Source organism: Primulina tabacum, chromosome 1 (genome assembly GCF_025594145.1).
Source record: "Primulina tabacum isolate GXHZ01 chromosome 1, ASM2559414v2, whole genome shotgun sequence".
NCBI lineage: Eukaryota > Viridiplantae > Streptophyta > Magnoliopsida > Lamiales > Gesneriaceae > Primulina > Primulina tabacum.
Genome location: NC_134550.1, coordinates 50,660,343 through 50,674,288, shown reverse-complemented (window position 1 = coordinate 50,674,288; position 13,946 = coordinate 50,660,343). Strand labels below are relative to the sequence as shown.

At 34.6% G+C, this 13,946-nt stretch overlaps 3 protein-coding genes across 3 annotated transcripts; all 3 read right to left on the bottom strand.

The window, feature by feature from the left end:
• Nucleotides 1-244: 244 nt before the first annotated feature.
• LOC142519370 (uncharacterized) lies at nt 245-1,933 on the bottom strand. The gene is made up of 3 exons (XM_075622368.1): nt 1,781-1,933; nt 842-913; nt 245-648 (listed from the first exon to the last, which is right to left on the bottom strand). Exons 1-3 carry the CDS (start codon nt 1,841-1,843, stop codon nt 355-357), a joined length of 429 nt encoding a protein of 142 aa, XP_075478483.1. The 5' UTR covers nt 1,844-1,933; the 3' UTR covers nt 245-354.
• A 2,181-nt stretch (nt 1,934-4,114) lies between these two features.
• Nucleotides 4,115-9,295, bottom strand: LOC142546743 ((6-4)DNA photolyase). Its single transcript, XM_075654625.1, has 14 exons — nt 8,836-9,295; nt 8,352-8,423; nt 8,183-8,263; nt 7,879-8,058; nt 7,735-7,806; nt 7,489-7,575; nt 7,314-7,412; nt 7,150-7,233; nt 6,594-6,680; nt 6,416-6,487; nt 6,220-6,333; nt 5,485-5,572; nt 5,299-5,394; nt 4,115-4,565 (listed from the first exon to the last, which is right to left on the bottom strand). Exons 1-14 carry the CDS (start codon nt 9,169-9,171, stop codon nt 4,381-4,383), a joined length of 1,653 nt encoding a protein of 550 aa, XP_075510740.1. The 5' UTR covers nt 9,172-9,295; the 3' UTR covers nt 4,115-4,380.
• Nucleotides 9,296-10,019: 724 nt separating this feature from the next.
• LOC142519361 (cytochrome P450 734A1-like) lies at nt 10,020-13,613 on the bottom strand. Its single transcript, XM_075622359.1, has 5 exons — nt 13,245-13,613; nt 12,494-12,717; nt 12,098-12,345; nt 10,873-11,239; nt 10,020-10,796 (listed from the first exon to the last, which is right to left on the bottom strand). Exons 1-5 carry the CDS (start codon nt 13,522-13,524, stop codon nt 10,368-10,370), a joined length of 1,548 nt encoding a protein of 515 aa, XP_075478474.1. The 5' UTR covers nt 13,525-13,613; the 3' UTR covers nt 10,020-10,367.
• Between the last annotated feature and the right edge of the window lie 333 nt (nt 13,614-13,946).

Here is a 13,946-nt window from a genome sequence, read left to right as displayed (position 1 = left end):
AAAATAATCACCAATAATTCCTTGGATAATTTTACATTTGTTTACATATTAGTTAACAACCAATATTCTAAGACATCAGTTGGTAGCATCAAACTTCCCGATTAATTGTACCTCCACGTCCATTAATTGTTTAAGTATTTGGTTTAAATAAATTTGGCATTGAGACTGAATATAAGAGACACCGAGTTTGCCATTAATTGAGATTTTCTTAACATTACTTAGAAAAGAAAGAATAACCCAAATATAATGTGACAAAGTATGATTAAATTCACTAATAACAAATCCAATAAACTAGCAAAATCACATAAAAAATAGTGACATTCATTATTTAATCTATATGGAAAAGCATCCACCTCAAATCCTAGTACTAGGATTGCTTGGATGGTTGATGCTGCTAGGATTGGCGGAGCTTCCCATTTCAGTATCGACGTCGGCAGGAAGATTCATGTCGGCGGTGCGGGTGGTGCCAGCAGGGGCCGCGGATTCGGGAGTGTTGATCCCTAGAGTATTCTTGACCGCGCCAGCTGCCCCTTGTGCGATGTTGGCTGCGCCTAGTGCCGCACCCTTGGCAAGGTTCACTGCACCTTGTGCCGCACCTTTCCCTATTTCTGCTGCTCCTTGAGCCATGTTCTTGACTTGTGTTCCAGTCTTCCATGTTCATATAGTTTACAAGGTACGATTTTTTAGATCATCACACACATCTATACTACATGTTAAATAAGAGTTTCTCGTTGTTTTTTTTTTTAAAACATTATTATTCAATTTTAAAATAGAATATATTTTTCAACAAACATATAGAACTGTATAACTAGTGTATTGAATGAAACTGAAAATTATGTACCTCTTGAAGAAAGTTGGATTGGCCTTGGTTTTGCAGATTGGATGGTTGGTTGATCAAGTCATCTTTCCTCAACTACAACATCCAACTTATTTTCTTTTAAATTAATCTTGAACTTCTGATCAAATAATAAGCTGAATAATCTATATCTACACACATGTGGTTAAAATTGATATTTGAACATAACTCAACTTCAAAAGCTAGCTCGAGATGATTGTCCAAATCCATATATGCAACTCTCATGGATTTTATCTAATCGATGCGGGATAATAAGCTGAATAATCTATATCTACACACACATGTGGTTAAAATTGATATTTGAACATAACTCAACTCCAAAAGCTAGCTCGAGATGATTGTCCAAATCCATATATGCAACTCTCATGGATTTTATCTAATCGATGTGGGATAATAAGCTGAATAATCTATATCTACACACACATGTGGTTAAAATTGATATTTGAACATAACTCAACTCCAAAAGCTAGCTCGAGATGATTGTCCAAATCCATATATGCAACTCTCATGGATTTTATCTAATCGATGCAGGATAATAAGCTGAATAATCTATATCTACACACACATGTGGTTAAAATTGATATTTGAACATAACTCAACTCCAAAAGCTAGCTCGAGATGATTGTCCAAATCCATATATGCAACTCTCATGGATTTTATCTAATCGATGTGGGACAACTAACACACTACTCTTACGCTCAGGAATGATCATTTGGAGCATGAAATTTACAAATGACCCAACTATGGGCAGCCCAACTATGGCAGTGGTCTGATACCATGTTAAGATTGAGACTTGGACTTAACTCAACTCCAAAAGCTAGCTCAAAAAAGAGGATTGTCAAAGTCTATATATATAACTTTCAAAAATTTTATCTAATAGATGTGAGACAAGTAACATGGACAACATTAATTCTACAGTAGTACCTGAGGCTGGCCTGCAGCAGCATGTCCAGTATAGCCTGTGTTGGTGGGACCTTGGTTTGCCATTTTGTGGGAGAATCGGGAAAATGAATGAAATCAAGAAATGTTTGTTTGTTTGGATAAAAATAAATAATTGTAAAATGGGATTTATAGATTTCTGGAAAGAGGTTATATCTGTTCCTGAAAATGTGCATCAATTAACACATGGAATATCCATCGTGGAGCTAGGCTTTTAGCCAAGAATGGTTCAAACCCCCCTTATTTGCCGTATCAAAATTTCTTGAATTTTGTTTATTTTTACGTAGTAAAAGAAATAAAGTGGAGGCAAAATTTTTAGCATGTATCTATGTTATTATAATATTGTATTATTTCATCTGTCCTAAATAACATAGATTGTATTTCTTTTTTTCATTTATCTCAAATATATAGTCCAGTGTTTATAGTTATTAGCATTTCTTGGATTGTTTTACAATACATTAGTGAATTTCAAATATTGTTTATATATTATTTAAATACTCGTTTAATAAAGATAAAATCGAAAATTAGTTTGTTCGATTGACTTTTCGAATGATACTTTTAACATGAGAAAAAAATAAATAAATGCGCACACGCATACACACACATATATAACATAAATCTCCAAGATAACATTTGATGGGAAAAAACAATTTCAACATAATCTTAAAAATAAACACTTAACCATTTGTTCCTGAGATGGAACGATGAAAAATGCATAATATAAATATAATAAATCATTATATATGGATAACGTAACTATTTATAGCTTCGATCCTTTAAAAAACTTGAGAAAAAATTGGATAAAACAACCATGTGTAAATTATAATTAATTAATGTTTCACATTCGCACCAAACAGACACCGAAATTTAATTGGTATGTTAAGATAACTTGTACTAAAAAATCCAAATATTGATGCATTATGTAAAAGAAAGAAAAAATTTCTGATTGTTGACACTTGATATTATTCATTAAAATAAAAAAATATTCCTCTAATAATGATTTTTGTTTTATTTATGAAAGCATATGAATTTCATTTGGATATTTAGCCTTTAGGTACCATCTATGTTGTCGAGTGAATGATAACACAAGTTCACTTTAGTAACAAAAAAATTAAAAGAAATAGAAACTTATATTTGACTAAAGCGAGATTAATTTAAATTAATTTTTAATTGACTTTTATGGATGGACAGAAATTTTGGCTTCGTCGAAAACAAAATACGAAAAATTAAATTAAAAGTAGTTTAAAGCACTATAAATACGTGAAATAAATGGAATAAATGACCAAGTCATTGAGATATATAAAGACAGAGAGCAATTTGTCTGTTGGTTTTAAGTTCCAAGTGTTGGTTTACCATGTATCATCTCAAAATATTTGTGATATAATTTCTTGAATTTATAAGTCACTGTTTATTAGTTTAATTTATCAATGTGAGACATTTGTATCATTGTCGAGCACTTAAAATCCGACGTCCGCGGCGGCCCACTCTAGACGACTTTCATTCAATTTTAAGTATTCAGTGCATCAACTCTAGACGACTTTCACTCATCTTTCAGTATCCAATACATGCATCATTCACATCAGTTCGACCTACTATATTTTTTATTGACATTGATCCGATAGTAGCATTTTTCTAAGTTATCTGTTCTGCTACGTCGACACTACTAATATTATAAACCCAAGAAATATATCATCTCAAAAAACTTGTCTATTGTATGGTATCACTTTCTTGAATTAATAAGTCATTTTTATTAGTTTGACAAAGAATTTAACACATCAATGTAGGGCATTTATAATATCTACCAAGCAGAGCGATTTTGATAATAAAAAGTTAACCAACTCCATTCATGAATCCATTGGACGAATAAGTCTGTACAACAAAAATTTCTTTAAAAAATAGATCTAATTCCACAGTTACGCGTAATACATGTTACACCACGTATTTTTCTTTTGGTAATGAGGTCTATTTTTTCAACTAGAAAAAAAAAAACAATTTTGTACAGGTCTATTCTTGCAAATCATCCCTCCATCGTTTAGCTAGCCATAAATTCAAATAATCTGGATTTCTGAATTGATCTTACAGATTAAGACATTGTGATTCATGGAGGTGAAAGCAGCAAGTCTCTAGCTCGAGGCCTCTACTTGCTTTTCTTCTTACGTGAAATGAGTTGTTTTACTCCCATCGGATAAGTGAATTACCTCATAATTTCAATGCCTATCATTTCATAAGTTTTGGCACGTAAGATGTTTGCAGTGTTAGTCGGATGTCTTGTTAATACAGAGCACCAGCTTCTATAAGAAAAATTGCCATGTTTAATGCATTTTCACTATTTTCTATTTGCCTTATTCAGTACCATAACATCGGAAACGTATGCTGTCGAAAAGACAAATTCACTTCACTGCGAAAAATAACCACAGATTCATAAAATCCGAACCCAATCTTCTCCACTATCCTGATAGATAGACAAGACAATATTTTCCAGTGATAAAATATTATGCATATAAGTTAAGTGTATTCAGTCGCTAGTTTTAACTATAAAGATTGAAAATACAGCATGCACTATACATAGAGTTCATGACAGTGTGTTACCCGATCAGCTTCTGCTTCAGTTTCTTGGATTTTGGTTCCTGCTCCCTCTCAACTTCCTCAAATTTTCTCCTTAAACCTTTTAAATCTTCTTCATCTACCTTCCCATTTAACCTTTTGTTCAATTCATAGGCTTCGTGAAAGAGCTGCTTGCATTCTTTACTTGCCAACTTATGGTCAACCACTGTACAATGCACAATGTCAAATTTAAGATTTATTTTTAAAAAATCGAGGATCTCTAATAAAGGGGAGAGAAACAAAAGGGCCAATATATTGAAAATTATGTGTTACAGATGAAAGAACACTACACTTGGGTCTGTTAGATCGGGAATCCACTTTGATCAAAATCGGATGGACTAATGGACATGAGGATGGCATAGGAGTTCTATGAGACCATAAAATGTACTGAAAATTCAAAATTTTAAGTCGGTTATTTGAACCATCATGCTGCCACCTATGTTATATTGAGAGCAATTATCGGGTCATTGAAAGATGGCATATTTCACAAAAACGAGTGTTGTCGAGAGCAAAACTTAAGATGGGGCGTTGGCTACACAAGAATAGTTCAAATTAGGTAAAATGAAGCATGCTAGAGAATAGATCAGAGTGCTGGCATATCAGAACTAGATATGTATTTGACTTTTAAAATGGTTTGATTTGAATATGTTTACAGAAGACCGCCAGAGATGCCTAATTGCCTATAAAGGAATTGAGATACTTATATCACATTCAAAGGAGCGGGAGTAACCATAGCTAACTTGGAGCAAAATTAGCAAGCATGGTTTCAACAGTCCTTATATAAAAACTAACTTTAAACAGAACATAATAGAGAGAAAGACATGTAGCAATCCAACTAGTTTAAAGCTAAAGTTCACACGATGACGACTGATGATAACTAGAATGCAAGTAGAGAAAACCTGGCTTTGGATAATCCTTTCCAATAATACATTTTGCTTTAACTTGCAAGTTTCGAGGAGCTGTCCATGGTTCATATATGTATTCGTCAGGCATGTCTGGATACAAAAACAAGAGAAGATGATTATCTTTGCCGAAAATAAAATAAAATATATTGAGTTTATGATTTCTAAGGAAATACAAGATACCTTTAAGCATTGGGAGGAAATGGCGGATATAATTGCCTTTCGGATCATATTTCTTTCCAAACGAGATTGGAGAATAGATACGGTTATACTGGAAAACAAAAACATAAGATGGTCAGAATTTCTGGCCCAGAAAAAAACAAAAGCAGAAACTTGGCTCAATAGGTTCAACGCATAATTATTTCACATCTACTTTATTCTTTGAAGAATGATTAACTCAAATCGTTGGAAGAGTCCATTACACCTTATATATGCTTCCAACCTTTTTCCCACAAACCAATGGTTAATTCTAAAGTAACCAACCATTAGACAATACCTACATATATACTCTCTAATCTAGCTCTATATTCCTTGACACTCTAGGATTCCCATCTTTACACATTCATTTGGAGTTTCCAATCTAGAAATATGCAAGAATTAGTTTCGATACTATTCTGAAATCCTAAGATCTATGGAAATATGAGTAAGTGATAGATAATGGAATCTACTACTAATTACAATGCATTTAATCTTAGTTTGTGAAAGTAATTAACTAGTTTATCATAGTAGCTGAATACATGCATTTATCATCACTTTTAAAACTTTAACTGACTGCTAGTGCCTAGTGTAGGGATGGGGGTAAAAGAGATTTACCTTTAACTTTTTGGGCAAAACTAAGATTCAACTTTTTGAATTAAATTAAGTTATTTTGATCACTAACTTGTATCATCAAACATGAACTGTACGATTTCCTTAAACCTGGTAAAAGAATGATGAGCATGATAGCCACATCCAGTTTGCATTATTGATGGACCAATCTGAATCAATAAGAAGCCTCTCAAAAACATTTCTTCCCATTTCCCAATGCACAAGCTGTCATGATTATAGCGTGAATATCAGAGAGCATATATCGGAGTCATTTTCATGTATGTCAAACACGCCTAAAATCATATACCAGATCCCCACGAGTTAGGAAACATGCAACACAATGTCGAGCGAGATGGTGCATCCAACCCCACTTTTGAAGCTGTCCAACAAAGAAACTCCAGATTAAAAGCCATCATAAAGCACAACTAAAAAACCAACAAAACCTAAATGGAAATAAATATTTAGGAACCAATCTTGGTCCGGACCTGGACCATAATGGCATCTATCCATGGAAATCCTGTCTTTGCATCTCTCCAAGCAACCAGTAATTCATCATCATATTTCCATGGTATCTATGTAGTAAAATAGACTGTTCAAAAAAAGATACGAGAAAAAATACAAATATCATGACAATGCATATCTGACCTCTGTATCACACTATAAGATATGTATAATGGTACATTGTTGTTAACCAAAGTAATCAACAAACTGAAATTTGCAACAACTTTGCCATAATTTTGTACACGTTTTAAAGTTAAAATAAGAGCAAAACACTCTACACCGCTCATTTATGGCACAAACACTCTTCGACCACCAGACAAGGTTCATCCGAATTCGACTGTACATGCTTATCACAACATCATGTACAATATAGGAAATGTATAATGTGGACATCATAAACAAGTCGCCTTGATGAGTGCTAATGTCTAAAAATGCAAAAAACTTAAATGTCGAGGGAAAGAAAAACCATTATATAAATGCGCAATAAGTAGAGCATAGACTGAAGTACGTGCAATCATAATCTAATAGATTTTTCTTCACCTGTTTGCAAATTTTATTGTCTTTCATCTGATCAAAATTAGGAGTGCCAAACGCCACAGTATAGAAGAATTCTCTCCACAACAACTACAGAAGTTTAGGTTATCAGTAGGATATATGGTTCATCATGCTGGCTATTTTATAAAGTTTATAACCAGTAAACTAACCTGTCCAAGAAGGGAAACTGGGGGTGACGTGTGTTTTTTGACATCTCTCTGAACATCTTGAATGCACTGGTAGAAGTACCTGGAAGACAGACAACCAAACTTCCAACAATTTGGAGAGAGCAAAAGATTAGAGACTTCAAAAAATAAATAAACAAAAGAACTACATGCTACATACTTTCAAATATGGAGACAAAACAGTAGTAGCTGGTTTTAGAAATGAAGATGGATCTCCCTTTGGTTTCTCAAAGTTAGCCACCCACTCCTGCAACAGAGGAATATATATTTCAGTTGTGCAGAAGCCATATAGTGAAAAGAAGAGTTCCATAAGTAAGCACAAAAAATTAATTGTGGACTTTTCTCTCCAGAAACAAATTAAGATATTATTTTGTGAACTCTGGAATCATTTAATCCCGCAATATACCTTGTTTGAAATTGATCCTCTCAGTCTTTTTAAAGCTTCTGATTCACCACCTTTGAAGGGAGTCCGCTCATCCTGGTCATCAATGATTGTTACAACTTACAAATAGTATAAAGTAGACCTTTTACTATAATAATGAGCCCATACCTCCTCTATGTCCTCATAGCCAAGTTCCTTCATTGATGGAACTTCTGAGATCATACAGTTTCCAACACTTCCAACGGGAGGAAGCCAAGTAATCTCATCTGAAATGTGAGATGAGGCCCAGGAGGGTTTCCCAGCAAGTTTGATAAAAGATTGATAACTCAAAGGTGGCTTTCCACCATTCTGAAGGCCAAAATGAACCAATAAACCATATAATACAGATATTTTGTGCGACGGATATTAGCTTTTATTGTCCCAAGATTTCAATCAGTTGTATTAAAAATCATTCATCCACCTCCATATTTACCTTCTGTATAATATCCACAGGATTGAAAATCGTATGACTCACTGGAGAGTAGATTTCTACACCGGCAGCAGATGCATGATTCTGCAGAATGAAATATCAGGTCACACTTTTGCTACATTTAAAAATACGCCGAAAACATACAGAAATTAAAACTTCCATTAGCACTCGCCTTAACTTTCTTGTCCAAAGCTTGATAATAAGGTTCTGTGTCAAACTCAAAGCACAGCTTACGAATTCTCCACTGGCAATTCATAAGAAAGAAAGTGACTTCAGAAAGATGCACATGGGAGTTAAAATAAGAATACTTGTACACAAATCATGCTGCTTATTCATCATTCTTAACATCATTTAATTAATCAAAATCAATGGGATTCATCATATTACCAAAACACAGAAGCCGTGCAGAACAATAATCACCAAACTACAAGTTAGTCAAATAATTGAAAAGCAGGGTGTAACCAATATTAGAACTAATCCGCACCCCCTTTCCATCGAATTCCTACGGAATGCCTAAGTGTATCGGAGCAGTCACCCCTACATCAGAGCAGGTAGTCTTACCAGTTTCTAACAGTCTACATTTTAGTCAGTAATAATCAAACACAAAATCTAAAGCATTCATAAAATAGAACTAGTAATTTGGTTCAAAATTTTACCTCGTTCAAGCAGCGACTCAGCACCTCACTGGGCTCACCCTTGAGCACGAGTAAGCGCGATCCTATTTTCTTGAGATTTAAGTCGAGATCCACAAGACTCTCGAGCAAGAACCTGATCCTGTTCAACCCGGCCCGTTTCGACCCGGGGGAGAAGGCGTTCGGGTCGGGATCCATGTAGTGCGGGTCGATCACGAAAACGGGGTAAACAAAGTCCGACCCCCTCGCGGCGTACTCCAGCGCCGGGTTGTCGTGGAGCCGGATACCCTTTCTGAACCACATGAGAGAGTTCGACCCGGAAGCCATTGTCGGGTTGGCTGGTGAGAGCGAGAATCGCATTAAACCGAAGTTCAGACAAGCGGGTGGCTTTTGAATGGACTACGTGTTTCCCGCCAGAAAGACAGTTGCTAATGTGCGCCGGGCGAGGTGGTTGATTTCTGTCCATTCGCAGGGGAACAGGATAGCAGTAAAAATGGTATTAACTGATGAATCGCCACGTAATAATAGTCCACATTAAATGATGTTATAGCGGAAGGAAGAGAATTGTGGTTTAGGTATTATATTTTTTTCTTTTATCATTTTTAGTTTTAGAATATTGATATGCCATTGCACACATTAAAATCATGATATAATAAATCTACATTAAATGATATTATAAATAGTCTAACAAGGAGAATTGTCGTACTGGTATTTTTTTCTTTTACGATCAAATTTCAGTTTTTAACGACACTGCACACATTAGTATCATATGTGATATCAATGTTGCATTCGCATTAGATCAGTAGGTTTCTTGTGAAACGATCTCATGAATCTTTATTTGTGAGACGAGTCAATCCTACCGATATTTACAATAAAAAGTAATACTCTTAGTATAAAAAGTAATATTTTTTTCATGGGTGATCCAAATAAGAGATCTGTCGCACAAAATACGACGCGTGAGACCGTCTCATATTGCAAATGCATTGGTGTAACACATGTGCTACATAGCAATTTTTGAAAAACTCAAGTGTTCATATGTAAATTATAGGTTTCTTTCTATCACTCCATAATCACATAAATAATTCAAATCATTAACTATTTGATCTAAAATATATATATACTATATTACTATCGCATCAACGAAAAACAATCTTTACGTGAATGCTCCAACAAACCTCAATCAATATACTTTTTGTGGCAACTTTGTCTATGTATACCATATCATTTTCACAGCAAAAATAGTACAAACAACTACTTCTGCCACACGCAAGCAACACTTTTAACATTACACGCAGACGCATAAATAAAAATTTACATATGTGAATACACAATGTGCTGAACTTGCTGAAGAAACTCGTGATTGAAATTGGAAATAAACATTGTAAATATGGTGCGCAAAAACTAACTGAACCTCCGATCAATCTAAGTTAGCTATAAAAACTCGATCAAGTTTAGATGTCAAAGTTCCTAATGAAATGCGAGAGACGAGAGTAAGGTCGATCCCCACGGCTCGAGCAAGCGAGAGAAGAAGGCATACTATCATACATGCCCCCCTATTACATTAATTTCCGAAAAACCATGGGCGCACCATGTTGCGGGTGTAGTAGCATCAGAACCGAGGGAGCATGGCGATAATCAGGCGTGAGCTCGAAGGAGAAGCGTTGGAGTATCATAGCTATGGCTAGTTTAGCTTGTAGAATGGCTAGGTTTTGTCCTATACATCTGCGTGCACCTAAACCAAAGGGAAGAAACGCCATGGGATGTTTGGCCGCGTGAGTCACGCCTTTGGCAAATCTCATTGGGTTAAATTCTTGAGCATCGTGACCCCACATCGCCGGATCATGGTGAACGGCTAGGACTGGAATCAGGAGCTCGGTACCTCTCAGGATGTGGAGTCCGCCCAAGTGTATATCCGTTTTCGCCCGTCGGATCATCGCCACCACCGGTGGATACAGTCTCAATGACTCGTTCAAGATCATACTTAGCTGGAAAAACAATGCAGTGAGATAAAAAGGGAAAGGGTTTATATAATCAGCAGTTAATGAAGTCACAAATATTTACCATTTTAAGGTTTGGAAGATGGTGTTTAGTGGGGGTGTCAATTGAGCCGCAGAGCGCCAGCACCTCGTCACGCGCGAGGTGCTGCCAGCGGGGATGCATGGCGAGCAGCAGCGTGGTCCACGTGAGCAGCTGCAGGGTGGTGTGCTTGCCGGCAAAGAATATGGTCTTGCACTCCTCCACGATGTCGTTTACTGTTATCTCGAGGTTTGGAGCAGTACTGGCACCAATCATGAGTCCCAATAAATCGTTAGGACATTGGCCCTGAAAAGTCGCGTTCCTGATCCTCCGATCGATGAGCTTCACTAACGATTTACGGACCTCTTTTTCCAGTCTCCAAGATATTCTGTTCTTTTCAGTCGGCAACAACCTATACACGACAAATTCGATCTTCATGTTGTTGTTTTCATAAAAATAATGGAATATTTAATTTACAATTTGGGTGGATCATTTTGATATTCCCGAGAATAGTAATTTTGATTTTATGTCTTGTCAAATATTTGCGATTTTATTTCAGTGTTATTTTTTATTATTTTGTAATTTTATTTTTTTCATGACATGACATTATATATATCAACGTCACGTTGATATAATGTGAGAATAATGACTAAAATAACAATAAGAAAATCAAAGATAAAAAGTGAAATTCCGGTAACATACATAACCAAAATCTTAAAGAAATAAACATAAATACCAAATGACAAGTTTTTCCTATTTTAAAATCCAAGCTAAGAAAATTTGTTGATAAAAGAAATTTGGTTAGAAAGTAATTTAATTTTATAGAAATTGGAGAGTAAAAGGAAAGGGAAAAAAAAAAAGAAAAGAAAAGGGAAATATGCTGTTTAATATCATTTAATTAAAGGAAATATTTAATTTTCGTCTCCATTTTTAAAAAATAGAATAATATTTAGATGTGAAACGTATAATTCTGCTGTTAGAAAAAATAAAGTAGTGTTTTAAAATCAATATTTAATTTCGATATCCAAACTCAAAAAAGCAAAGTTTCTAAATTCCTAATTTATTAATATAATATATCCACACATTATCCTATATAATGCCACAATTATTGCACTCCATGCCCTTAAAATTTTACAATATAATATCATATAATATAAGTATTATTAAAAGTAAAATCATAATTTTACTAGGAAAAAAATGAAGTTTAAATACACATTATATAGAGTAAATAGTATATAATTGAGATGGAAGGAGGTTGTGAAGTAGGTACCTATAGCCAGGGATGAAAACTTGGTGATAAGCCTGAGTAGCGTGGACCATTTGCTGTGCTTGCAGTTGGAAAATTGGTCTCCCATCTGCGTAGCTGCCTCCAAATGTGGCTCTTGCGATCACATCTTCCACCAAATTTTGGTACCAATCCGACACTTCCACCTCCATTTTCCCACCATTTCTCCCCATTTCTTCCGACCATTTCGCCACTGCTTCTTCCATGCTTTTTCCCATTATGGGTATCATCATCTTATAATCAAACATTAATTGTATTAGTCAACTTGATTAATTTTGGTATTTATTTAAACGGGTATTTCATGATATATATATATCAGCAACATGGTTGAAATTAGGAAAGAAATTAATTAAAATATATGGTAAATAAAATAATCAATACCTTAAGATTTTCAACGTGGAACATTGGTTGAATGATCTTTCTATGTCGAGCCCATTTTTCCCCTTTAAGACTTAGCAAACCATCACCTTCAAGTTCCCTTACGAGCGTGGGTGACTCGTTTTTCTCGAAAAACTCCGCTTTCTCGACTAAAACTTGCCTAACAAGGGCTGGATCAGAAATCGTAAGACGAGGTGTTGTTCCAAACCATACAATAAAAGTTGAACCTGCATACAAAAAAGAACAAGAAAAATGAAATATTGATTAAAGAAAGTTACCAAATATAATTGAAGGAAAAGAAGAATTAAAAGCAAAACTATGTCAGAAATATACTATATATCATGTACTTACAAACCCCTAGGGTTTAGCTCCCGTCATTTAAAACGAAGATCAAAAATCAAATATTTAAGTCTATTAAAAGAGACAACAACACAAAAAGGAAAAAAAGGGATCCACAGACTTATTTCGCCCAAGAAATCTGGCATTCATTGATACCGTTACTATATATATCGATAATTAGATTTTTTTTCTAGATATAAAAAATGCTATATATATTGTGATGTGAATTGTAAATCATGGATTCATGCTTGTAGACTAGACTACGCACAAAAAATGGTCTAAAAGTGTAGATAATTTTCCAAAGTTGAAAAATGGAGGAAAAAACTCAAAAAAAAAAAAGAGAAAAAGATAAAAAAAAGAAGAAGTTTGTAAGAGAGAAGAAATTGAAATTGAAATAGAAATAGAAATAAAATACCATATATCTTCTTCCAATGATGATAGAAAGAAAGGACCCTTGGGAGTATGTTGTGGGAGAGAGGCAGTATGGGTTGGGATGAGGCCATGAGATTTAAACTGGCGAGCTCTTTCAAATTTCCCAAGAAAATTTGGTACTTTGGGCCTTTAATCCCTTGCTTCATGTAATGATCCTCGATTCTTCTAGGTGTGTACCATACTTGAACAACAACTTTTACCAGAAAATACAGTGACAAATATGACATCAACAGATAACAAGAAACAAGAAAATAATCTTCCATTCTTGATCTTCTTCTTCTTCTTTTTTTGACGTCGGATGTGTATATATTAAAAGAAGGGTGGGGAATGTTGTTTTGTGGGTGGGTTTGGGAGTGTGTCTGTTTTTATACACAGGAGAAGAGAAAAGAGGTGAAGATTTTTCTTGTCTTTTCTGAAGGGAAACATATATATAATAATAAATCAATTGTGTCTGAAAAAATGTATTTTTCTTGTCTTTTCTGAAGGGAAATATATATAAAATAATAAATCAATTGTGTCTGAAAAAATGTTCGATCTGTATCTCATGTAGTGATAAATTTCCCACAATCACTATAATTTCCATGACAACAACATGACGATATTGTTGTTGTTATATGTAGGCACTCAACAATTTTCATCTGTCAATGTAAATTTTGAGAATTTGACAAAAATGAAAAAGGGAAGT

Excerpts from the sequence above, each read along its gene's own strand:
- LOC142519370 (XM_075622368.1), bottom strand. The coding sequence starts at position 1,843 with ATGGCAAACCAAGGTCCCACCAACACAGGCTATACTGGACATGCTGCT. Across the intron at positions 914-1,780 it reads CTGCTGCAGGCCAGCCTCAG|TTGAGGAAAGATGACTTGAT; the intron begins GTACTACTGTAG and ends TGGATGTTGTAG. Across the intron at positions 649-841 it reads AATCCAACTTTCTTCAAGAG|ACTGGAACACAAGTCAAGAA; the intron begins GTACATAATTTT and ends TGAACATGGAAG.
- LOC142546743 (XM_075654625.1), bottom strand. The coding sequence starts at position 9,171 with ATGCGATTCTCGCTCTCACCAGCCAACCCGACAATGGCTTCCGGGTCG. Across the intron at positions 8,059-8,182 it reads CTGTGGATATTATACAGAAG|AATGGTGGAAAGCCACCTTT; the intron begins GTAAATATGGAG and ends TTTGGCCTTCAG. Across the intron at positions 6,334-6,415 it reads TCCTAACTCGTGGGGATCTG|CTTGTGCATTGGGAAATGGG; the intron begins GTATATGATTTT and ends TAATCATGACAG.
- LOC142519361 (XM_075622359.1), bottom strand. The coding sequence starts at position 13,524 with ATGGAAGATTATTTTCTTGTTTCTTGTTATCTGTTGATGTCATATTTG. Across the intron at positions 12,346-12,493 it reads TCCACGTTGAAAATCTTAAG|ATGATGATACCCATAATGGG; the intron begins GTATTGATTATT and ends TTTGATTATAAG. Across the intron at positions 11,240-12,097 it reads GTTTTCATCCCTGGCTATAG|GTTGTTGCCGACTGAAAAGA; the intron begins GTACCTACTTCA and ends TGTCGTGTATAG.